General features: G+C 37.3%; 1 protein-coding gene across 1 annotated transcript in view; it reads right to left on the bottom strand.

Annotated features, from left to right (window-relative positions):
* Positions 1 to 4,179: 4,179 nt before the first annotated feature.
* Positions 4,180 to 25,696, bottom strand: part of ANXA10 (annexin A10) — a gene marked incomplete at both ends in the record, with an annotated part of 78,719 nt that continues 57,202 nt past the window's right edge. The window contains 8 exons of the mRNA XM_080928711.1: positions 4,180 to 4,248; positions 6,564 to 6,686; positions 7,346 to 7,404; positions 9,516 to 9,611; positions 10,773 to 10,866; positions 10,959 to 11,012; positions 21,113 to 21,192; positions 23,040 to 23,130. Coding sequence (XP_080784837.1) covers positions 4,180 to 4,248; positions 6,564 to 6,686; positions 7,346 to 7,404; positions 9,516 to 9,611; positions 10,773 to 10,866; positions 10,959 to 11,012; positions 21,113 to 21,192; positions 23,040 to 23,130 — 666 coding nt within the window. The remainder of the gene's footprint in view (positions 4,249 to 6,563; positions 6,687 to 7,345; positions 7,405 to 9,515; positions 9,612 to 10,772; positions 10,867 to 10,958; positions 11,013 to 21,112; positions 21,193 to 23,039; positions 23,131 to 25,696) is intronic.

Raw genomic sequence — 25,696 nt, 5'->3', positions numbered from 1 at the left:
AAAATAGACGCTTTCTTATCTCCTTGTACAAATCTCAAGTGCAAGTGGATCAAAGATCTCCACATTAAACCAGTTACACTGAAACTATTAGAAGAGAAAGGAGGAAAAATTTTAGAGCACATAGGCACAGGGGAATATTTCCCAAGCAGAACACTAATGGCTCATGCTCTAAGGTCAAATATCGACAAATGGAACTTAATGAGATTGCACATTTTCTGTAAGGCTAAGGACACTGTCAAGAAAACAAAATGGCAGTCAACAGATTGGGAAAGATCTTTACAAACCACACATCAAATAGAGGCCTAATTTTCAATGTATACAAAGAACTCAAGATGTTAGACACCAGAGAATCAAACAATCTTATTAAAAATGGTGTACAGATCTAAACAAAAAAATCTCTGTTGAGGAATATTGAATGGCTGAGAAGCGTCTAAGGAAGTGCTTTACATCCTTAGTCATCAGGGAAATTCAAATCAAAACAACCCTGAGATTCTACCTCACACCAGTCAGAATGGCTAAGATCAAAAACTCAGATGACAGCAGATGCTGGCGAGGATGCAGAGAAAGAGAAACACTCCTCCAGTGTTGGTGGGGTTGTAAACTGGTACAACCACTCTGGAAATCAGTCTGGAGGTTCTTCAGAAAATTGGACATAGTACTACCTGAAGACCCAGTTATTCCACTTCTGGGCATATACCCCAGAGATGTTCCAACATACAATAAAGACACATGTACCACAATGTTCATAGCAGCTATATTTATAATAGCCAGAAGCTGGAAAGAACCCAGATGTCCTTCTTTAGATGAATGGATTGAAAATTGTGCTATATTTACACAATGGAGTACTACTCATCTTTCAGAAACAATGACTTTATAAAATTCCTAGGAAAGTGGATGCATCTAGAGAATATCGTCCTGAGTGAGGTAACCCAGTCACAAAAGAACAGATGTAATATGCAGTCATTGATAATTGGATACTAACCCCACAAAGCTCTGAACACCCCAGAAACAACTTACAGATTACATGAAGCGCAAGAAAAACAAAAAGGCCAAAAAAATGAAAGCCTCATTCCTTCATACGAAACAAATAAATGTATAGCACCCTTTCAGAGTGTGGTACACCTGGACCTTAAATCATTAATAATCCAAAAGCTACGATAATAGCCTTGTGTTAATTTTTGTTATTCACAGATCATTATGCTTAAGCTATACTCACCAAGAAATCTGTTTCCATGTTACATTCTGTCCTACATGTACTTTATGTTTTTGGTAACTAGTGTGATTTCAGTACATAATACCAAACCTCTAAAAGAATTATGTACTTACAAAATATTCATACAGTGTCATTCCAAAAATGCCTTTAAGATATCTATATATGTATCCTTCTTTTTTTTAAAAAAATAAAGCTGTAAGAAAAAAAAAGAACAAGGAAATCATGAGTATTGCAGGCAAATGGATGAAACTAGAAAATATCATCCTGAGTGAAATAACTCAGACTCAAAAGGACATGCATGGCATATACTCATTAATAAGCAGATATTAGCCAAAAAATGTACAAAATACCCAGGGTAATCCACAGAACTCATAGTTAATATGCTGAAAGGCCCACGTGAAGATGCATCAATCCCACTTGGGAGTGGGAAGAAAGCAGTCACAGGGGGTACAGGGAGGGAGGAATCTGGGTTGGAGAGGGAAGGGGCAATGATCAGATATTGATGGGAGGAACAGGAACGAAGCCCTGAGTGCCAGCATAAAGACTGGAACCAGGCAACCTCAGGAGGTAGGAGGTTGGGGGACCCTCTAGAATACGCCGGAGTCCTGGGAGATGAGAGACTGTCAGAACTCAAAGGGAGGACCCTTAGATGAAATGCCCAGCAGTGGGGAGAGGGAACTTGTGGAGCCATCTTCAGTAGAAAGACAGGGCATCAAGTAGAGGATGGGGTTGCCATCTCACAGTTAAAAACTCAAGCCTAATAGTGTTGCTGATGCTGTGATATGCTTTCACATGAGAACCTGGCATGCTCCCCACCCCGAGAGAAGCCCAAAGCTGAAAGCGTTGGATGTAGATACTTGCACCCAACCAATGCATGGAGGCCAGGAAACCCTACGGGTGAATTGGGGAGGGACTAGAAGAACTTGAAGAGAAGAACAACCCCATAGGAAGACCAGCAGTCTCAACTGACTTGGACCCCTGAGGTCTTTGAGATACTTGGCCACCAACCAAGCAGTATACAGGAGGTGACAGGAGGCCCCAGACTCTCAGACAGTGCAGGTCTGCCTGGTCTGGTCTCAGTGGGAAAAGATGCACCTAACTTTCAACAGACTTGAAAGTGGGGAGGTCTTGTGGGGTTGGTGGATGAGGGCGTCTTCTTGGAAATGGTCGTTGAGGGGGAGGAGGAACGGAATGAGGAACTGTTGAAGGGTAGACTGGGAGAGAAATAACAACTGGATTGTAAAAAAGATTAAAGAATAATAATAATTAAACATTCCAAAGAAAACAAAAAAATCCAAGCCAAACAAAAAATCGTAAGAAAGAAAATATATTATGAAATATTTAGTTTCATGAGAAATGGAAATTATGAAATTTGCAAATAAATGAAACTGGAGCAGGTCTGAGGAGTAAGATAACCAGACCCAGAAAGACACAGGTCACCTTTCTTATCTATTCCTTATATACTGCATTCACATATATGTGTAGACCTTGCCTAAGAAATGACTTTTTGCAACAGAGACAATTACAGAAAACTATAACCTATCAAAATGTGGAAAATAAGTGATTATGTGGTGCACAGCGTCAACGGATACATGTAGAACATGACTCCTGCATCTAACGCCCTAGAATCATTACAGAGGATAGGCATAAAAACTGGAAGAGTCTGAGGGAAGTCCCATTACACATCTGATCTGATAAAGGGTCAGAACAAGGACAGTAATGGACATGCTAACACGAAAGAGGGAAATCTCATGGGTCCCCAGCCCCAGAGAAAGACTAGTCAATTAAGGACTACTTAGAGCAGGAGAAATATGTTTCTGGCTGATGCCAAGTTGTCAGCCCTCATCTCCTATATCTGAAATCAGCATTAGAAGGACTGAGCAGATTGTATTTATATATTAAGGAATTCTCTCTCTCTCTCTCTCTCTCTCTCTCTCTCTCTCTCTCTCTCTCTCTGTCTGTCTGTCTGTCTGTCTCTCTCTCTCTCTCTCTCTCTCTCTCTCTCTCTCTCTCTCTGTCTGTCTCTCTCCCTCTCTCCCTCCCACCACCCCCCTCACACACACACCAAATTAAAAAGGCCATGAATTTTAGAGAGAGCAAGGCAAATCATGGTTGGGACTTAGGAAAGATAAAGAGGTCACTGATATAAAAATATTTTAAATGTAAAAATTATGTATAACTTTCCTGGCATCTCTTAAACAAGCGATACATTTTGATCTCAAGAGTCCACAGGGAAACTGCTGCCAGGTAACTGTCTTAGGCCTTTCCACATGTGCCATGAAACACATATGCCATGGTCCATATGTGCCCATCCTTCCTCCAACATTAAACAAAGAACTTCCTTTGTAACAGTAGCTTAACTGTCTTATTGGAGTGGCATTAACATAATCAAGGTACACACAGAGATGCATGTAAACCCTTTAAAATTCAAGTTCCTGTACAAGCGATTGAGGGAGTTTGCCTCACGGTACACTTCCTTTGCGATTATCTATTTCCACTAAATGCCTATTGTATGTCTTCAGCTTTATTGTGCTGGTTCAAGACTCCAGGCCATTCCGCTGCGGGTGATCATGCACTGAGTGTGGTCACACACTGAGGGTGCACACACAGGGAGGGTGACCACACTGAGACTGGCCAGATGCTTTCCTTTTCTAGATTTCAGACTGACATCCAGACCGTCATGACCAGGTTTGCTTGTTGTAGGAACTCACAGTTCATATTGAAATAACACCGACTCAGATGCAAGGCTTTTTTTTTATTACACTTACACGATTTAATTAATTTCTAATAGAATAAGAGGTATAGATCCAGGATTACAGACTTGCATATTTTTGTCTCGGAATAATTGTAGACATAGGAGAAAATATGATTGCATAGATTTTTTTCAGTATCAAAGACAGTAAGTTCAACAGGCTATGTCTGGTGTCTATAAAGAGCATTCCATTCCCTTCAAACCGTTTCTCTTTTTAATAGTCTTCCAAATCACCAGCACAGATGGCAAGCAATGCTTTCTCATAGTGTCCTGAAGCAAAGTTCTGAAAAGGAAAAAAAAAAGGCATGTAAAAATCAAACCTCTCCCTGTTTTTAAAAGTCAACTGAACATTTTTCTAATTGTGGTATAAAACATTCATGGACCATTAGACTTCACTAAAATTATTTAATTTTTTTTTGTCTAAAGATTTATAAAGGGAAACTTATTAAATAGTGCTGTGTTATAGTTGATATGTTTTTATAGAGCCGATGAGAATTTAATATATATTTGTGCACACAGTAACATGTTTTGCAGTGATTGCTTCAGCTTTAGGAATTGATAGCTTAATATTACTATTATAGTAAATCAGTGTAGAGTCTGGACATTGCCAATGTGTCTCCAGAGATTTGAAAATATTTATACTGTTTAATTCAGTAATCCAATATCAAAAGTGCATTAAAAATATCAGTTATGGATGAGCATGAGATTTATGCTAACAACATATGCCCTATAATGTTACACATAACACAAAAGGTGTTCAGTCATGTGAGGCAGTTTTTCTGTTTCACGGTGTGCTTTGTAAAGAGTTTATCCTGGTTTAGTAAAATTCTTTCTTTTGACAGCAAAATGTTATTGTTTATGTACTTGTGAGAAAGATAGACAGTGGCTACCTTAGTGCACTGGGGCTTTCACAATCGAGCTGGCTTAAAATATCAGAAGTTTATGTCTAAGTTAGGGCAGCTGGGAAATCTAGGTGACAAAATGTCTTGTGAGTACTTTTTTATTGACTCCAGCCTGACATGGCAGAAGGGACAGGAACATCCTGGAACTTATTCCCCCCCCAATAAGAAGAATAACCCTACTTGTGGCTTCTATCTTCATGACATAATTCTCAAATGCCCAGATCCTAGCAACTTCCCCTTTGGGGTAGGATTTTCGTGTAGGAATCTGGGGAAACAGGCTTTCCAGCCATGGCAGGACCTGGGAATATCTCACTGCTGGGTGTCTGTGGTAGAGAATTAGGGCAACTTTGTTTCTTTTTTATCTTCTTCCATCATGTCTCAATATTTCAGAATAGGTAGCTGTATGAATGTCACTATAGAATCCATCTTCATAAAAACCATTGATTATATTAATGACTTTTTACACAGATTTAAAAGCACAGAGTGGCACTGCATTATTATAACTTGTCTGCGATATGGCTAGAAATAATTACAAATAGTGTCAACAAGGTACTTATCTACTTAGAGATTGGGTTTGGACTCAGTGGTTTGGATCAGGTGCCCACTGATCACCACTTACAGCTTTAGATTTTCAAGGTATACATAACAAACATTTTATCAAATATTCACAAAAGCATAAGGATGATTTTAACTGATGCATCGATTTCTTAGAGCCATTTTGGTTCCTACAAAGGCTTAGAATCCACTCTGGAGTCTGTGGCTTCAATGTCTGAGATGCTGAGAGTTACATCTTGAGTAATACAAGGAGCTAAACTGTTTTTGCTTGTGACTGGGAGTTTCACTTGAAAACAGTGTCCAATGTATAAATCATGACATAGTGTCAGGTATTGTGTATATTCTGCCGCTCTATTCCCTTCATCCTGAGTACATTTTATGCTTTCTTTGGTGACGAAACTAAACATATTGATTCTATACTGCATCCACAAATGATTTAGATGGACCAAATATTTCATTTATTTTGCCATTATGTATGACATTTAAAAAGTTCTAAGAAGACCAGAATAAGAAACTGGCTTTCTGTTCTTGAATTATTTTCTTGCCTTCTGATTGGTGAAGTGATCGGTCTTGTAGAGTTTAGATATTCAGTAATAAATTCCTCCAAATTGGCAGTTGATGGCATTTGACTGGCTGCCTTGTTTTCTATGATGTTATGGGGAATGCTGTCGGTTTTGTTGTTGTTGTTGTATTTGTTTGTATGCTTGCTTGCTTGTGTTTTGAGAGGGTTAAAATAGTGGATCCTAGCCTCTCCTTGCTTTGGAGTTGAGGAGGACCTTGAAGTGTTGGCCCTCCTACTGCAACCTCAGTAGATCTAGTGTGAGGGTTGCAGCTGGTCCTATGCTTTTCACACCAGAAGGGAACCCTGGGACCACAGTCCTAGGGAGGGAAGGTTTTCTATAATTACATAAAAATCTTCGTTTCGAAGCAAAGATTAAACGTTGTATTTCCGTGGTGCAATGACTTTCCAGGTTGTCATTTGTGAAAGCGCTGAACGCGGTCTGGGTTCTTGGCGTCAGCCATCCTTGTCAGACATGTACCTTTTTAGGTGCCCACAGCAAGTTGTTCCAATTACAGCTTTTACTTATGGTCCAGAAAGAATCATATGTGAAGCAAAATTAATCATGAAGAGAAGACTTACTTTGATATCATGGAAGAGGGATTTTCCAAATCTTTCTTTGTAACGTTTCCTTATGGTCATTAGATCTACTTCACTTCTGGCGATTAGAATTCTGATGACAGTTTTATTATGAAAGCCAAAGTCCTAAAAACAGCAGAAGTGTGAGTAGAGAAAACAGCTTCGAAGGCCCGTCCAGCACGGAAGGACTTCCGTTTAGTAGCGACTGGCTTGTGGGTCCCCAGCACTTCAACTTTGCTGTCTGTGCTAAGGGGTGCCTGGGACCTCCCTTCAGAGAAGTTTCAAATGTCTTTCAAGTAGAAGAATGCTGACACCTGGTGGCCACTCAACATAATCTAATGTTTTATATCAGAATAGTTTGAGTATAAATCTACTAACATTTCAAAATTTGGGGGGATTACAACAACAGAATTTCTGACCAGGTTCCCTGAATCAGAGCAGGTCTGGAATCAGAATAACTGTGGTTATCTGCCCAGGTCATACACAGGGAAGGCATTAGGCTGTTGTTACAGTCATGGTGCATGTATCTTAATAGTTTAAATAAATAATACACCCTAAGATTCTAAACTGCATGCAGGTGATAGACCCTGAAGTCTCACATGCCTCACCTACCTATGTTGTAGGAAGCAGAGATTATCTGCTTTAATGAATTTTGATAGTGATTATCATCTAGTGAATTTTGCTTTTGGTGTTTAACTTGTTTCTTATTAATTGAACACGTTTTCTTTGAAATAATAATTACAGATATTAGTTTTAAATGAGTTAAAAATATGTGTCAAACTTACGTGGATTGCCCTGTATAATTTATAAGCAAAATAGCTTGGTTTGTCCTGGACACAACGAACTAGAGAGGAAGAGAGCAAGAAACAAATTTGAATGACAGGATGCAATTCTTCAGAAGTCAGGAAAGAAATAGAGCACTTACATATTCTTCCAGAACCATCACATTGCATTATAGTTTCAATACTCAGAATAATGGCAACACTAGCCACACTCTGTTGCAAAGTATGACATGTCAATATTATATTTTATAGAGCAAATGATCTTCACTGAGCATATGACCATTATTATCAATTTTTAAAAAATATTGTGTCAAATATAAAATCAAACACATACATTCCATTTACCTTCCTGAATGACTCCCATTCTGGTAGTCTACAAAATATGTCTAGAGCAGTGGCTCTTTGATCCCTTAAAGACTTGTGAATACAGTGCAGGTCATTTAAGGAGAAACTGTAGCAAATGTAAAGTGTCTCCTCCAGTTTTAGATATCATTTGGTTACAGTTGTTAGGGCTTTGAACCTGTCCAACAGTTGTCCCTGTTAGTTATCAGTTGAGACTGTAGACCATCAATAAACCCTTATTTGAAACATTAATAATTAATTACATAAATGATTATTAGACAAGGAACTATAATATCTATTTAAAATAAAATTATATTAGTATTTCTGTATAGTTCAAGTAACTATTTTAGATCATGAGACCATCTCTTCATCTTTTTCTCATTTTTGTTACTGAGATAAGTAAACTTGAAGTGATTTCTGGAAGGTGAGTTCCCGGAGAACAGAGTGTTGTTATTTTTGATTTTGTTGATTTGCTATTCCTCCTGCATCATCCAAATTTGAAATGAGTAGATCCTCATTCGCTATTGATTGATGGAAAGAACCAGACAGGTGTTTCCTGTTATTGTGGATGTCTGCTATCTGTTTCCTTATGCCCACTGTTTTCTGACAACAGCTTGTGCCACCTTGAGATTTCAACGATATAATTTTACTCTATCTCTTTTGCTAATTAGCATACATGTGATATATAGCTACTATATTTATTTGGAGTTTGATGTAATGAATCTATCTATCTATCTATCTATCTATCTATCAATCTATCTATCTATCTATCTATCTATCTATCTATCTATTAATAGATCTATCATCTATCTATTATCTATCTATCTATCTATCTATCATCTATATCTATTTATCTATCATCTATCTATCTATTTTTCATCTCTCTCTCTATCTATCATCTATCTATCATCTATCTATCTATCTATCATCTATCTATCTATCATCTATCTATCATTTATTTATATAAAAATTCATAGACAAAAGCCATCCTATCACACATTTTTGGGGTTTCATAGAATCCACCAAATCTTTTTCAAAGGGTGCTTGCTTAAAAAACTCTTACTACATGATTTATAAAAATGCTGTGACTGAAATCTCAGCTCCACACCAAGACATTCACAAAGATTGTTTATTCAGCACATATCTAAGTGCTCATTTGATGAGACTATTATAAGACACTCCACAATCACTCTTTATGTACATTTTTTCAGTCTGTGCTGCCAAATCACACAGTACGTGGTAAAGCATGAACACTGGCATAGTCTTGATGAATCAGAGCCCTGGTCTTTTCTACAATGGGCATGTAATTTCTAACAACACTGGGAAGTCATGCCTGTAGAACTTACTACTAATTAACAATTTAGGGTTTTTTGATGATAAGATTTATTTCTAAATTTATTAAAGATAGTATAAATTTAAAGAACCATCCAAAGCAAAACTAAAAAACGATCACCTTTATTCTCAGAGACAAGAAAATAGTCACACTGTTAGCATTTATCTGCTCCTGAGAGAGGGGCGGAAGTTCATGATCCTAACATAGGCTTAAAGCTCTGAGAAGTCACTTATGAGTCTAGGTATCCAAGACTTTCTCTCATGGAAATTGAGTCTGTTCTTAGGGAATTAATGCCAGTTGATTAATGCCTGCAGGTTGCTATTTCACTAACCTGAACCACTAACGGACAGACTTTCTTAGAGTTTAGGGATCATTTAAATAATTGCACTGAGAAAAATTCTTCTATCAAGATCACACTCATACAGGTGGGATGCATTCAGAGCCACTCAGGGCTGTGAGAGTCAAGGTTTGTTGTCCGTCAGATGATATTCAGCTTACCAATGGCAATCAGCAGCTCCTGGAAGTAACCATCGTAGCAGTCATTGATGGCATCCACCAGGTCTTGGCCAGAAATATTTTGGAATTCTTGAAAAACTTCAAGAAATTGATGGGATTCAAAAGAGATGTTAAAACATGTCATAAGCATGAAGCACAGATACAAGTTAGATTACTATACAGAGAAAAAGTAGTATTTCTCTGAAGTATTTCTTAGTACTAATACCCATTGTGACGATGTATCTACTCTTAGCAACAAGTACAGATCCTGTGAGATGCTAAAACTGGCTTGAATATTGGGCTCCAAAGAACTACTATTGCTGGTCTGGGAATGATGGTTATCATTCCATTATCAGTCCATTATCAGTTGGACTCAGTGACTCAAATGTTGATTTATAGATGGGAGGGAAACACATGGTGAACTATTGTCTCTGAGGCATCTCCAGAGAACAAAAAATAATAACCAGTCTAAATTTATTTGTCCACCCAAACTTTCAGTCAATGCTTAAATATAAAAGTTAAATACAAATATCCTCCGAGTGATATCAATACTGATAATAGAAGTTGGAAGAGCTCATTTGAGAGAGTGGCTTTATTACTAAGATAAAATAATGCTCGATGAAAATTCCTTCTTTAAAGAACATACTCAGCCAGCTTTATCCTTGGCAATGTTTTAGTTCTCAGATATTTCATTGTAGATATGAAGTTTGGCTACCATTAGTACTCATGTTTAACTGACATTAAGTAAAGAGGCATAGGTGAATTACGGTAGACTGTTTTCTGAGAAACGGACAGGACTTGTTGTTTCATCTAGTTATACTTAATTTGTTTTTCTTATAGGGGAAAAAAGAAAAGTCGCACGATTTGCAGAAAATCAAGTGTAGGTTAATGTGAGCACATCTTGAGGAGCAATAGGTACTACTAATGTCTCATAAGTCACATTGTCTGTAACAAAGACCAGCTTGCTAGAAACTGTTCAGACACAATATAATGTACCTGTTAGGAAAGAGCCAACATATCTAAATAGGTAACTTTTAAGTCTCAGTATTTGAGAGCTATGGAATTTAGTTATTGAAAAGAAATTAATTAGTGGCAGAGCTTTATTCTGTTGCAGTATCATTAAATGAAACATGGTGTATGTCATAATTCAGAGCAGAAACTGACTTTTCTACATTTCTGGGTGACATTTCCTCTTGGATCCTAGCTACTTGTCTGTCATTCAACTGGTTAAAAAGCTGGAAAGAGCCTGTTTCTAGTTACCCAGCCAAAGCTGCGGGTAGCTCTTGTTGCACAGGATCATCTGCAGCATGGTTTTATGTTCCCCAGTCTTCTGTTGGCAGGCTTCCCATAGCACCTGAAACATTATAAAGTCAGGAAATAGCATTGGAACAAGCCTCACTTTACACAAAAGCTCTATTAGTCAGGTGGGGAGCCACACCCAGTTACCATTGCATCCTGAGCAGCCATTGCAGGATCCGTGTATCCTTCCTCTCTGTTTCCCTGTGAAATAAGCAGGGGTTTTCTTTTAGATGATTTCAATACAGAATATTTTGTTTTTGGAACAAAAAATCTCCCAATCATCAAGCAGTGGTGATTCTTGGTCAGTCTGCCTTATTATTTGGATATTTCAACAATGAGGGACTGTTATGCAGTTTTGTAAGAAGTTTAATTATAAACCTTTCTTCCAAACAGAGGTACTTAGTTAAAAATGTCATGATACTTGCCACTTTTCACCTCACTGTGCTCCAATCAAGCTGATTGTCCATCTCTCGTGAGAAGTAGTAATGGAGATTTACACTCTCAGTGAGATGATGCAGACATAGTCATGTCTGGCTTGTAAAACATGGTTTATCCAACAACAAAAAAGTGGTGAAATCTATGCTTTGCAAGTGAGAATTTTCTGTAAATTTGTTTAACCTCCCTCCCTTATACTACAAGCAGCAGAGTCTGTTTGACTGCCGACACAGAAGAAAGGAGGACTAGTCATCAGTGCAAGACCCAACAGACTCCACGGTCAAGCAAGAGAGGAAGGTGATGGCAGAAGCTTGTGATTAGAGTGTATTTCAGACTTTCAGCCAAAGTATGGAGGGAGGGATTACTAAATATGAGAAAACATTAGAATTAGTGTCTTTTCCCCGTCATGAAATGGGCTCATGCCAGTGGTAGAGTCAGTGAGATTGGAAGATGGACAAAGGTGTGTGTGCATGCATGTGTGTGTGTGTGTGTGTGTGTGTGTGTATGTGTGTGTGTAGTTTATGTATGTGCATGGTGGGGATAATATTGGATTTAGTTGTCCTGGATTTCTCTCAATTACTACATAGCATGAATAGGACCTCAGTTTTCTTACCTGCTTCTTATCAGAGAAACTTACACTTTGGCTGAGAAATTGGAGTTGAAGCTTGAACAATGATGTTGTTTAGGACCATTATAAGGTCATTACAAGGACAAAGGTTCTAGTGAGATAACATTGACTAGAATTGCATGGGAGACAAAGCTAGAGATTGTAGGGATTCTTCAGATCCCTAGAAGGTAAAGGTGAGGTTAAATAACTTATCTTGTCTCTGACCAAGCAGAGACAGAGAAAGCATCATTAATTAACTAGCTGTACATATGCAGAGGTAGTACCAAGAAGCATCCACATATATCCTGGACATTACAACCTTACATTGTCTATTCAGTGCTTCCAACACCTGTAATGCATAGTCAACATAATCAAATATGAATATCTTTGCTATTGAAGGACACTGTCACTGTCCTTTACTAAGACATCCTGTAAGTGTTACACACACACACACACACACACACACACACACACACACACACACACACAGTGTTTTTCCACCCAGTAGCACCTTGGAGAGAAGAGGTGATAGCAAGAGTCATGAGATTTTCAATAAAAGTATCAAAAATATTGAATGTGTACCCATACATTTGGACTGTTCGAAGTATTGTGTGGATTAAATTTACCATATTAAATTAAATATTCAGCAATTTATATGTTCTTTTTGCTAATATATACCTAAGCCCCTCTAGGTAAATTCAATTATTCATAGAGAAATAAATTTACATATTTTATAATTAAATTTGTAGACCTGAAAATTTAGCAATAAAAGACAGATTCTAAAGAATAAATGCGACTTTACTGGCTAGTGAAATTATGGGTATTTTATCTTTAAGTCATGAACATGTTGCAGTACAAGATTCCTAGAGGTCTTATGTCTTTTCCTCTTATTTTGGAGACAATAATGAATAGACTTAGATTTATTAAACCAGTTGCCGGTCTGAGAGTTAAAGAAGGACAATTACTACATATCAGTGGCTTTACTAGCTCTGGGATCTAGTTACTGTTACCAGAACTCATTCTTTGTAAACAGTATTCTTGGGCTTCCTTTCCAATTATCTGTAGTGATTTTAATTTACCCAAAAAAGTGAAAATAATAGAAGCATTATGTCTTCTGTGAATACATACTATTTATTTGATTAACTTATTACAGTAACTGTTAGGTTTTTTAAAAAATCTTATTTGATTTTTTTCTGCAGGCTTTGGTGTAAGTTCATCATTTTTTCTCACAGGACTTCATTACTTGGTTTTATGTAGTCTTTGTTTCTTTTATTCTGTTTCATTGAAAACTCCCCTGTCTTGGGAACTGGGTTCACTTAACATTCAATTTGTTAATGTGCCTAACCTTCTCTCTGTGGTACCCATGCATTCTTGTCTACTTTTATTCTCCCTAGGCTTCTACTTCCTGCCATTGATAAGGGCTTACATTGTGTCTGTGTTGTAGTGGTACTCAGGGTCTCTAGCTGCAGTCTATTACAGATTTGTGTATTATGTACGTTGTTCCAACAGCTAACTCATTATCTCTCCATGACCCTTTTCTACGTGTACAATTTTATATACTCAACAACAAGCTTCTGGCCTACCCCTTTCAGTTATCCAGCTCTTAGTGGGTGGCCACATGCTTAGAGTAAAAGCCATATTTGATTCTTTTGTGTTTGTTTGTTTCATGGTTCACATAAGATTCCCCAGTAATTAACATAATGCTAAACTCATCCAGGAGTGCTCTTAATTTTTGATATGCTGCCATATGGCTCACAGTTAACATTATATTCTAGGTTTCTGCTGACACTGGCTTCATGTAGGCTTCTGGTTCTGTGCTCTCCATAGATTTATTATATTTATGTGTTATTATTATATATAGATTTATATATTTATTATATTATGTATATATTTATATTATATTAATACATTATGTTATATATTATATTATTTATATATACTTATATATTATATTTTATTAAGTATAGAATTTATTGTAAATATCATAAATATAATATAGCAGTTATCATCTATTCAAATCCTGCATAATGTTTACTTAACCCTCATGCCCCTCAGAATAAATTCCATGTTTATATAGGCTACAGGGTTTGACTGATCCTTAGCACTGTTGCTTCTTTAACCTTATCTGGTTCTTATCTTGCATTGGACTTTTTCTCCAGGTCAGTAAATTAGCTGTTCACTCTGTTGCATCTGTCTGTGGTTTGATTCATTCTTTCTTCTTTATGTTTGTTTAAATCTTATATATTTTTCATGAGTATTAATTTCCATTTATTAGAAGTAAAGTTGGATTATAGTTTAATTTTATCAATTACTATCAAATTGTTTCTTATAAAATATTTTTTGGGGGAGGGAAAATGAATCAGAATACATTACATATCTTTAATGAGATCTACTCTGACCAACCTATATCACAATGTGACTTATCCACTCTGCTCAGCCCTACACTTCCTGTCTCCAACATCCTGACTGGTTACATTTTCATCACTTTCCAAAGTTATTTATAATGCCCTTATTCCTTAGTGTCTGACAGTATAATTTACTTTTTTTTTTAGATGTGAGTTTCTTAAGTCTTCTCTGTTTATGGATGAGTCCCAATTGTCAGAACTTATATTTGACACAGCATGAGTATTGAAGAATTCCTAATGGACAATGCAAAGAGTCCTGTTTTGATGTCAGGCTTTTATGTTTATTTTTGAATCTTTGAAGTATGATTTTTACCTGTGCAGCTAGGTAAACTTCAGTGTGTGCGAAGATTCTGAGGACTATTTAGAATTTGTCCTGTCTTTCTGTTTCAAGCTTTCGCCTAGATAGGTGATAATCTTGCATGTTTAACTTGCTGTGGTGTCCATCTGTGTGTGAGTAGAGGATTTGAGTAAGAGGAAAGATCAAAATGGCAGAAATTACAGGCAAGGAAAACTACTTGAAAATATTTGAGCAGATAAACTGACCACAGACAATTACAGAAAGCAGGAAGATGGCAGCAATGCTCTGGATGTCTCCACCATACAGATTTCAGAGAGGATCCTCAGGAGAACCCGGCAGCCAAGACCAGGAGGAAGGCTGGAGTATTTCTGCCAGCTCCTCTTCTTTCTCTTTGCGAAAGCACTTGTTCACAATGTAATCTGCACATGTTGATTAATTAATCTCCAAGTGACTAATCCTTTTCTATTTGACAGATAATTAGATCCTCCACAAATCTCGTGCAATAAAAGCATGCAGGAAGTGTTGTGGGACAGCTTAATTACTGGATCAGTTTTCAAGGGCTGTGTGTTCCCCCTCAGTTGTTTCTTTGCAAAAAACTCAGTGCAGACTAAATACAAGGTTTCCCTCCTAGGAATCATAGTAGTGATTTTCCTTCTTTGTAGCTCATGAACACCTCATATCTCCTATGTTCTAATTCTCTATCTGTACTACAATGTCAAAAGGGATATATCTGAATTTTAATGATGTTTTCAGAATGAAATCTTTACATTATCTTTCTTTTGATTCTGGAAGTGATGGTGCACATGGGAACAGATGGCATGGTTGCTAAAACTTAAGGGTAATAGAATATTTGTATTCTGGAAGAACTGGGAGAATTAACTCATATTCACTAATTTAGGGAGCAGCAGTCTGACTCTCAAAAAGGTCAAGTGATAAATCCAAGGATATACAACTGTAGAGGAAAAGGAAAAGATAATTATCTGTCTGTTTGCCTGTCTCTGTGTGTGTCTTCCTATGTATGTATGTATATATGTATGCCTGTATATATATGTGTATATATATGTATCTTATCTATGTATCTATGTACCTATGTATATATGTATGTATGAATCCATCCATCCATCTATCAATCTATCTATCTATCTATCTATCTATCTATCTATCTATCATCTATTTATCTATCTTCTATCATCTATCCATCTCTTTTAGTGTGTGTGTCTATGTGTCTATGTGCAGGGGCATGAGTATGCACATGTGAAAGAGAGAGAAAGAGAAATAAGGAGAGAGAGTGAGAGGGGGGAGAGGGGAAGGAAGGAGAGGTAGATAGATAGATAGAAAGAGACAGAGAGACAGAGAGACAGAGAGAGACAGAGACAGAGAGAGGACATGGCAACTATCTGAGTGAGGTATAGATGAGTTCTGTCTAAACTGTAGTGTTCTCCATTGTCTGGTTAGAGACTATTGGCTCACAATGGTCAAGAGACCAGGTCAACTCTCAACTTCCCAAATCACTGTTTTGGAAATAATAAATTATAAGTCAGGGGATGCAATAATGTAGTTACTGATTATAGAAATCAGAAATCTATAAAATCATATAGTTCAATAAGCATTCTGAGCCAACATCGAACTTCTGTGCTTCAAAAACACTCTAAGTAAATGAGACTGTATCAAATCCATATTAGCAGAATTTGTTTTCTCAATTTTCCATTAGAGGTTCATTAGTCCCCATAAAATATGCATTATTATTTTGTGTTTAGCATTTTGCAGATAATGTACTGTGAAACTATGTACTCATGTAAGATTAAGTAAACATTGTACAAAATGCTAAGGAAAAGAAACAAGTAAAATAAAAAGAAGCAAGTATGCTTTAGTAAAGTGCTAAATTAAGTAAACATTTCTCACTTCCTACAAAGTGTAAGTTCCACCCTTATTCTGTTGAAAGTTTTACTATATACTTCTTGCTGCCTCCGGGTCTCTCTCTCTCTCTCTCTCTCTCTCTCTCTCTCTCTCTCTCTCTCTCTCTCTCTCTCTCTCTCTCTCTCTCTCAAACACACACACACGCACACACACACACACATGCACATAGTACATACACACACATGCACATACTCCATACACACTCACATAGCACAAAGAGAAAGATTGTTCAGACTCCAGTTATCAAACTTAAGAATTAATACTTTATCTTACCAATTTATAGCCATATTAGGTGAAATCCAGTGACAAACCCATGACTTACATCTTACAAATACATGAAGAGAGATTAGATAGATTGATGGTAAATAGAGATGATAGGTAGCTAGAAGATGGATGATAAATGGATGAATAGATTGGCACATAGATAAATAGACTGACATACAGACACACAGGCAGGCAATATTTCTTTTTCTCTTGCTCAATTATAATACAGTTGTATAGAAGACTCTTTGAAAGGAAGCTGGTTTTTAATTCACACAATGCAGTATCGTTACTTGAAAAAATAGTCCTATCTTTTTAATCAATGTTTTAATTAAATTTAACCTCATGATGGCCAGCAGGATGATTCAAGTGCTTGCCTGGAGCCTCCATAGTGGAAGGAGACAACGGACTTCTATAAGTAGCTCTCCCAGGTTCCACATTGTCCGTGCTGGCAGGAGGTAACTATGAAACGGGGTAAAAATGTGCTTCGAGAAATGTAAAACTTAGCAACGAGCTACTGACACAATGGTGAGCGAATATCTTAAGACGTTATATAATTATTTTCTGATTAAAATTGTTCCATATCAAATCAGAGTGACATCGTCACTGTGCCACTGTATTCAGAGGTCTTAAGTTGGGCTGTGACAAACTGCGGTCCATTCTTCATAAAATTATCAGTCCAGGTTTTGATTAATTAGGCTGGTGATAGGGCCAGTTTTATGAGCTGTGTATTCACGAGTACCCTAAACCAAACCCAGTCAAACCAATACGACTAAATTTTAGTTTAACTAGCGAGTCAATAAATTTGCTTGGCAATATGCCTCAGTTTTAAACACTTATTTTTATGAAAAAGAGACCCTTCTCTCATAAATCTATCCCAACCACAGTTTACACTCCTCCGATCTCCTCTGATCTCTGATCGTCTCCCAGCTCCTCCTAATTCCCTCTTTCCCAGACCCACCCCTCCTCAGTTCCACCACTTCCCCTCCTCAGAAAAGAGCAAGCCTTCAAGAGACAACAGCCAAACGGGACGAAACTAAATACAAGACCAGGAGAAAGCCTTTCTACTGCGGCTGGGCAACATGCTTCACTTTTATAAATGGAGAAATTTGAAAGAATCTACTTGGTCATTAACAGTCTTCCCCAGTATGAAGTCAGTAATATTTCGCCTCGTTAGCAGTTTACAAAAAAAAAAAAAAAAAAGTGTTTCTCTATCTCCATGTTTTCCTTAAATGAAAAAAAAAATTGGTTAGTGATGATGTAATGGTGTCACTATAGTATATTCATCCGTATGCTTCATTATAATTTGTACTTTATTCTTCTGTCTATAGTCTTAGCTGAAAAGCTGACAATAATTTAGAAAGGGAAACATGAGGTAGCAATGAATGGTTCTCAGGAGAAAGAGATGAGAAACAGAGAAGCAGACAGGAGGGTTCTCAGGATGGCTCAGTGGGTACAAGCGCTGACTGTGCAAAGCCTGGTGCTCTGAACTTTATCCCTGGGGCCCAAGTAATGATGAAAGGCGAGAGGTAACTGCACAAAGTTGCACTCTGACCTGCATACACATGCCTTGGTGCACCCACCCCACACCACACATACAATAGTAGCAGTAGAAGTAGCCACAGTAGTGATAAAAGAAAAATAAATGCTATTTTTTTTTCAGTTTTGATATTCACTGTAGATGACCACCAGGCTTATTGTAACCTCTTTAAAACCAATGGGATAACATGTTCAACCACTCCTGATTTTAAATAGGGTAAGTTTAACGTAGATTTAGCCTGTGAAACTTGAGAGAAAAAATTACAGCCTTTGTAAGAAAGCCGAAGTCTCCTGTGAATAATCCTCCACTGTGTTGTTGACTCTGTGGATCGAAGTGACATACTGAACGTGGCGATAAGGAGACGGAAAGAGACTGAGCCACCTGGGTGACAAGCTCTCTCTCATCATCAGCTACTCTGGCCTTCATGGGACCTTGAGAAATAGCACTTGTCCTATGCCTTTAATCTTCTGTTACATTAGAAGGGGGGGAGATCCTTTTAGGTGCCATGCCATGTGACTTTAGGGTGGCAGAGTGCTCAAAGGAAGAATATATTACAACTCGGCCTTGCAGTAACCATGGGCCCATTTCATTGTCTGAGAACCCTGAAGTTATGAAATAAAGAGACATAACGGGGACGCAAGGATTAAAAAACTAGTTCTTCAAAGTATGTGTCGCAGGAAGGTCAGAGCATGCGCAGTTGTGCATGAATCTCAATGGGCGGGTCATCCTTCTTCCAAATATTAAGATTTTTTTATTTTTAAAGATGTCAGAAATCCGTGTTCATAAAGGAATGAATTATGCGTTTATTAGTAAACTGTTGACACTTTAAATTTCTCAAAATCGAGATCTCAAGGAAGGTGGATTCTTAAGGAAGTTAACCCTTCACAGGAAAGACAACGGAAAACGGTCATGGTAAAGTCCTGGCTACAACATCTCAGTTTTAAAGGCAGCCAGAGAAATGCACAGGTTAAAACAATTTAGGGAGCTGGTTGGAATGGCTTCATGGGTACCAATGGCATTTGTTGCTAAACATGATGGCATGATTTTGATCCCTGGCACCCACATGGCAGGAGAGAACCAGCCTCCACAGGTTTTACCCTGACATTTACACTGGTACGGTGGGGTACATGTGCTACCCTCATAAATACATTTTAATAGAAAAATCTAGGGAGGCAAATCCAGTAATTGTCTAAAGAGTTTTTAGACCAAAGAATGAATACAAAAAGTGTAACATTGTATTCTCATCTGCTGATTCTACAGAAAGAATGTGGGTCTGGGAAGCCAAATTGTGTGCTCTTTTCTATTTCTTCAGCTCTCAGAAAACAGACAAGTAACATTATACAGTCTGAGCTGGATGTACATTTAGGAAAACACACACAATGAGAAAGAAGCAATGAATTTGAAAATAAACAAGGAGGGCACATTGGAGGGTTCAGAAAAAAGAAGAGAGAGTAGAAACAAGTTAATTGCATCTCAAATAGAATGAGTGTTAGTCCTGGAACCCCTTTCCTTTTTTTTTTTGTATTCTTTTGTGTTTTTTACTGCCAAGAACACATTTTGCTTCTTTCTTCAGAGGCAGTAACTCTCCTCTTCACTGTGCATTAGCAGGTATAGAGTTCTGTGATTTATAGTGTGCTATTTTGTCTGTATGACTTTAACAAATTTGTTTTTGATAATTATGGGGCTATGTTTTTGATGTGTTATAGATTTAGAAATGATTACTTTACCTTAAACACACATTGTGAAACACACACACACACACACACACACACACACACACACACACACACACACCACAATTCACACAGCATAACATACATATCAAAACATACAAGCCGTAACACACACTTTATAAAATTAAAGAAAAGCCTATGGCCTTTAAGTTGTGTTCTGAACCTGTGAGTTTTTGTACTTTTATTATTCATATTCAGAGAACTGATTTCACTTGAATTTCTGAATGCCTTTCTTTAATAGGATGACAGGAACATTTGAAAGGAGACATAAACTAAAAGGTAATTATACTTTAAAATATTACTGTTATTACAATGCTAACATGTGGAATGTTTTTGAAAAATGTTAATTGGATAAAAATAATTACATATCCTTTTGTCATTATAGAAAAGCAAGATAAATGAAAACATATAACTTTAATTAGAAGGAGGGCTCTTCTTTGGTAATATACAATATAGGAGAACTTGTACAGGCAGCACTGAAATCTTTTGCTGTCAGTGAAATTCAATAAGATCTAATTCAATTCTGCATTTCAATGTACTGGCTCACTGGACAGTCATTGAGCATGTGTGCATGCTCTCTCTCTCTCTCTCTCTCTCTCTCTCTCTCTCTCTCTCACACACACACACACACACACACACACACTCACACACACCCTGGCAAACATTTTAAATTTTTTCTTTTGTATTGCTGGACATGCATGTTCTTTACCAGGTTAGGAAAGCACTTTTTACGACTATACTATATGTATGTATACGTATATATATAAAATCTCATACCTTTTCTCACAACTATCTGTAATCCAAGTTTCAGAAAACATTATTCCTCTGTCTGTCACCATTGGCACCCAGTATATGTGAGGTGCACAGATATCCATGCAGATAAAACATTTATACTCATCCTTGTACAGAGATAGTGCACATTCATAGTTATAACACATGGAAATCAAGTTTTCAATTAAGTGAGTCAAACTTGGTTGCTGTAAAATTTTATTACATAGGATGTGCACAGCTATGAGAGACATGGACTCTCTGTTCTACTGAGCAAGAATGGAATGTCTCTATTTTATAAGGAATGCAAAAATGGTATGATTTTGCAATGTCATACCTGGACCAAGTTCATGAGAGTATCTCTGAAGTGTCCCGAGGTCTCTGAATAAATGTCCTCTTGAAGGTTGTTGCTGTATTCTGGGCAATAATATAACCATGTTAAAAACGTGACTTATTGTAGAACCCTATATCAATGGTCTTTACATAGCTAATGTTATTAAATGTTAAGTATGAGAAAGCCATTAGTCAGTTGGCTGTTTTTTTTAAACATAAACTATGTGAAAGATACCTGCATGTTAATAATATCAACCTAGATCTGGTTTACTAAGCAGAATTTTGAGCCACCATTAAAAAAGAACATTGGAAATCACTTTGCAGTCTCCTATTTTATAGAGCAGAGTTATTAATTTCATGCTGTAGATTTCTGGCTAGGCCAACCATTTTCCCAAGTGCTCCACTTGTCTCAATGCAATGCTTCAAGTGAAAAATGCCCTTGATCCTGCCAAGGCTCAATGCCCCAGTGTAGGGGAGTGTCATGGCAGAGAGGCGGGATGGGGCTGTTTCTATGTTCTCCATAGAAACGGAGGGAGAGAAGATGGGATGGGGGTTTATGGAGGGGAAATCAGGAAAAGAGATGACATTTGAAATGTAAGTAAAATATATCCAATAAAAAACAAAAAAAGAAAAACTTTGAATCTCTTCAGAAGCATAAGGAGCAACTGTGAGAACCACTCAATGCTCACAATACACAGTGGGATAGAAATTAATGCATTACAAAAGTATTTGATATGAAAATAATTACATTTTCTAAAACAGTTGAAAAAGCTTGATTTTGAGGTAACTTGTTGGAATAGGGACATGTACATAAAGTAAATAGATGTATTTGTTAAGCAATGGTCACTGTTTGTTGTGTTTTGATTATAATACTCAAGGTGTCACTTGGGTAAAGGACAGCACTCCCATGAATCAAGATGTTGGGCATTTCTCGTCATACAAAAGCATCTGCCTCGTAGATATCTGTAATTCCACTCAAGCAAAATTTGCTTGATTGTTCTGGGGAATTCTTTCCTTTCCGGAGTCATAATTATTAGTTTTACTTATTAAACCAATTGATTTTGAGTGGGTCATATTAATTTTATTGTCTTTCATCTCTTAGTCTGATTGATTATAATTGTAAATATTTATATGGAACAATACAATGTTTCACCCTATGCATATACATTGTGTAATGAATGCTGTCTACTCTACCACACCATTTATCCTCCCTCTTTGATATAGCCACTCCTTTCTGTTGGCTACATCGATGTGTAAACTACATTATTATTATTTCTCTTCAGTGTACTGTGAAGCAGACTATCAGAACTGATTTTTCCAGTGTAACTGTGACGAAGAAGCAGTTGACCAAGCTCCCCATCCTTCCTTCTACTGAATTCACTCCTGCTTTATTCCAGCGAATCATAGTTCAAATGTAAGAGTGCCTGTCATCTTGCTTGTCATCTTGACATGTCAGGGAAGAGGGAACATCATATAAAACATCTATCTCTTCAGATTGCTGTGTGGGCCTGTCTGTAGTGAAATTTTCTTGTTCTTGTTTGTGATTGAGGTAAGAGAGTGCTGACTATTGTAGCTGGTGCCATCTCTGGACAGGGTGGCCTTAGCTGGACAAGAAAGGTGACTGAACAAGGCAGAGATGCAAGCCAGTAAAAAGTGGTTCTCTATGATCTCTGCTTCATTTCCTGCCTCAGATTTCCACTTGAATTCCTGATCTAACTCCCATCAGTGATGGACTGTAATGTGGAGGTCAAATAAACTGCTTCTTTCCTCTTGCTCTTTGGTCAGGGTTTTACCCCAGCAACAGAGAAATGAACCAGAACAATGGTTTCAAAGTATTTAAAATAAAGACACAAAATGGAATACTTTTATGTGTTATTGAAAAGTGTGGTTGCACATGTGTATAATGTATACATAGTTATGCATTTCCTTACGTAAACAGTAGGCTTCTCGCAACTGGAAAATCTCCCCATTTGTTCTCGAAGCTAATATTTCAATGAGGCAATTCTCATCAGTTCCTGCTCCCTAAAAGTCAGAGAGAAATATGAAGGTACTTTTTATTTGGAACAATAAGTCTACTTTATGTACAAATAAACCAAGCGTTTACGGCATTCTTGGAGTAGGCAGATGGGAAAGGAAGGGCTTTCTGGAAAAAAAAATCAGCCTACTTGCAACTGTGTATCAGCTGTGCACAGTATGATGTCCCTATAAGAATGATGCTGTCTGCTGGAATGTGGTCCCTTTACTTAGAACAACATTATGGACATTGTAATCAGAATGGGAAAGAAAACACACTAACGCTTCCACTTTCCTTTGGACTGGCATTTGAAACCCTATGTGTTGCTGGAAAACCAGGTCTTAAACAGTTTGAAATTAGAACAGAGGTCTCATAATTTATCAAGTCTATTTTGGTGATCCATGCTTGACTCTTTCTGGCTGTGGAACTGTGATCAGATTGCCTCAACATTTGAATTGGTTGCATTCTGTGGTATCATTTAGCATACAAGATAACACAAATCTGTTATGGTCTAACTGCAACACAAATTTTCCAAGAAGTCTCCGGGGTGGGGATGGGCAATACGTAGCCATTCTGGGAAGTCTGGAGAAAGCTTGCTGTTTCTATCTAAACAGAAACAGGAGACCCCATTTTTAAAAAAAATTGTACAACTTTATTTTAAAAAATAAATGTACAGATTTTAAGCATTTTTGCACAAAAGAATGTGAATACATTTTTGTCAGTATTTGATTTTTTTTAAAGGTTTGATAGTATGCATTACAATCTTACTACTTAAATGAGCATAAAGTACATGTAAAACAAGATGTAACCTGGAAATAGTCAAAGTTTTCTTGGTGTGTAAAGATTAACCATAATGGTTTTTCATTTTCTCTTTTTTTCTTTTTCTTTTTGGACTTTGTTTTTTCTTGAATTCATATATTCTGTGAGTTGCTTCTGGGGTGTTCAGAGATTTTTGGGGTTAGTATCAAATTATCAGTGACTGTATATTATGTCTGTTCTTTTGTGACTGGGTTACACCACTCAGGATGATATTCTCTAGATGCATCCATTTTCTTAAGAATTTCGTTAAGCCATTGTTTCTGATAGCTAAGTAGTACTTCATTGTGTAAATATATCACAATTTTTGTATCCATTCATCTACTGAAGAACATCTGGGTTCTTTCCAGCTTCTGGCTGTTACAAATAGAGCTGCAATGAACATTGTGGTGTGTGTATCTTTGTTGTATGTTGGAGCATCTCTGGGGTATATGCTCAGAAGTAGAATAATTGGGTCTTCAGGTACCACTGTGTCCAATTTTCTGAGGAATCGCCAGACTGATTTCCAGAGTGGTTTTACCAGTTTACAACCGCACCAACAGTGGAGGAGTGTTCATCTTTCTCTGAATCCTCTCCAGCATCTACTGGCATCTGAATTTTTGATCTTAGAGATTCTGTTTGGTGTGAGGTAGAAACTCAGGATTGTTTTGATTTGCATTTCCCTGATGGCTAATAATGTCGAGCACTTCCTTAGATGTTTCTCCGCCATTCGATATTCCTCAATTGAGAACTTTTTGTTTAGCTCTTTACCCCATTTTTGAGAAGGGTTGTTTGATTCCCTGTGTCTAACTTGAATTCTTTGTATACCTTGGATATTAGGACTCTATCAGATGTGGGGTTGGTAAAGACCTTTTCCCAATCTGTTGGCTGCCATTTTGTTTTCTTGTCCTTAGCCTTACAGAAACTGTGCAATCTCATTAAGTTCCATTTGTGGATCTTTGACCTTAGAGCATGAGCCATTGGTGTTCTGTTCAGGAAAATTTCCCCTGTGCTTATGTGTTCTAAGGTTTTCTCTACTTTCTCCTCTAATAATTTCAGTGTACATGGTTTAATGTGGAGATCTTTGATTTACTTGCACTTAAGCTTTGTACAAGGAGGTACAAAAGGGTCTATCTTCATTCTTCTGCATGCTGAGTGCCAGTTGGACCTACACCATTTATTGAATAGGCTGTCCTTTTATCATTGAATGTTTACAGCTCCTTTGTCAAAAATCAGGTGACCATATATGTGAGTGCTCATTTTTGGATCTTCTATTCTATTTCATTGATCAACGTGCCTATCTCTGTACCAGTACTATGCAGTTTTCAGCACAATTGCCTTGTAATATAGCTTGAGGTCAGGGATGGTGATTCCTGCAGATGTTTTCTTGTTGAGGATGGATTTCCCTATTCTAGGTCTTTTGTTATTCCAGATGAAATTGCACATTGCTCTTTCCAACTCTATGAGGAATTGGGTTGCAATTTGATAGGGATTGCATTGAATCTGTAGATTGCTTTTGGTAAGATGACCATTTTTACAAATTTGATCCTTCCAATTAATGAGCATGGGAGATCTTTCCATTTTCTGAGATCTTTCTCAATTCCCTTCTTCTGAGATCTGATGTTCTTGTCATTCTGGTCCTTCACTTGCTTAGTTAGAGTCACACCAAGGTATTTCATATTGTTTGTGACTATTGTGAAGGGTATCTTTTCCCTAATTTCTTTCTCTGCATGTTTGTCTTTTGAGTAGGGGAAGGCTACTGATTTGTTTGAGGTAATT

Source organism: Micromys minutus, assembly GCF_963924665.1.
Source record: "Micromys minutus genome assembly, chromosome: 14".
NCBI lineage: Eukaryota > Metazoa > Chordata > Mammalia > Rodentia > Muridae > Micromys > Micromys minutus.
The sequence above is the reverse complement of the archived record's forward strand: the minus strand, read 5'-3'. Positions and strand labels throughout refer to the sequence as shown.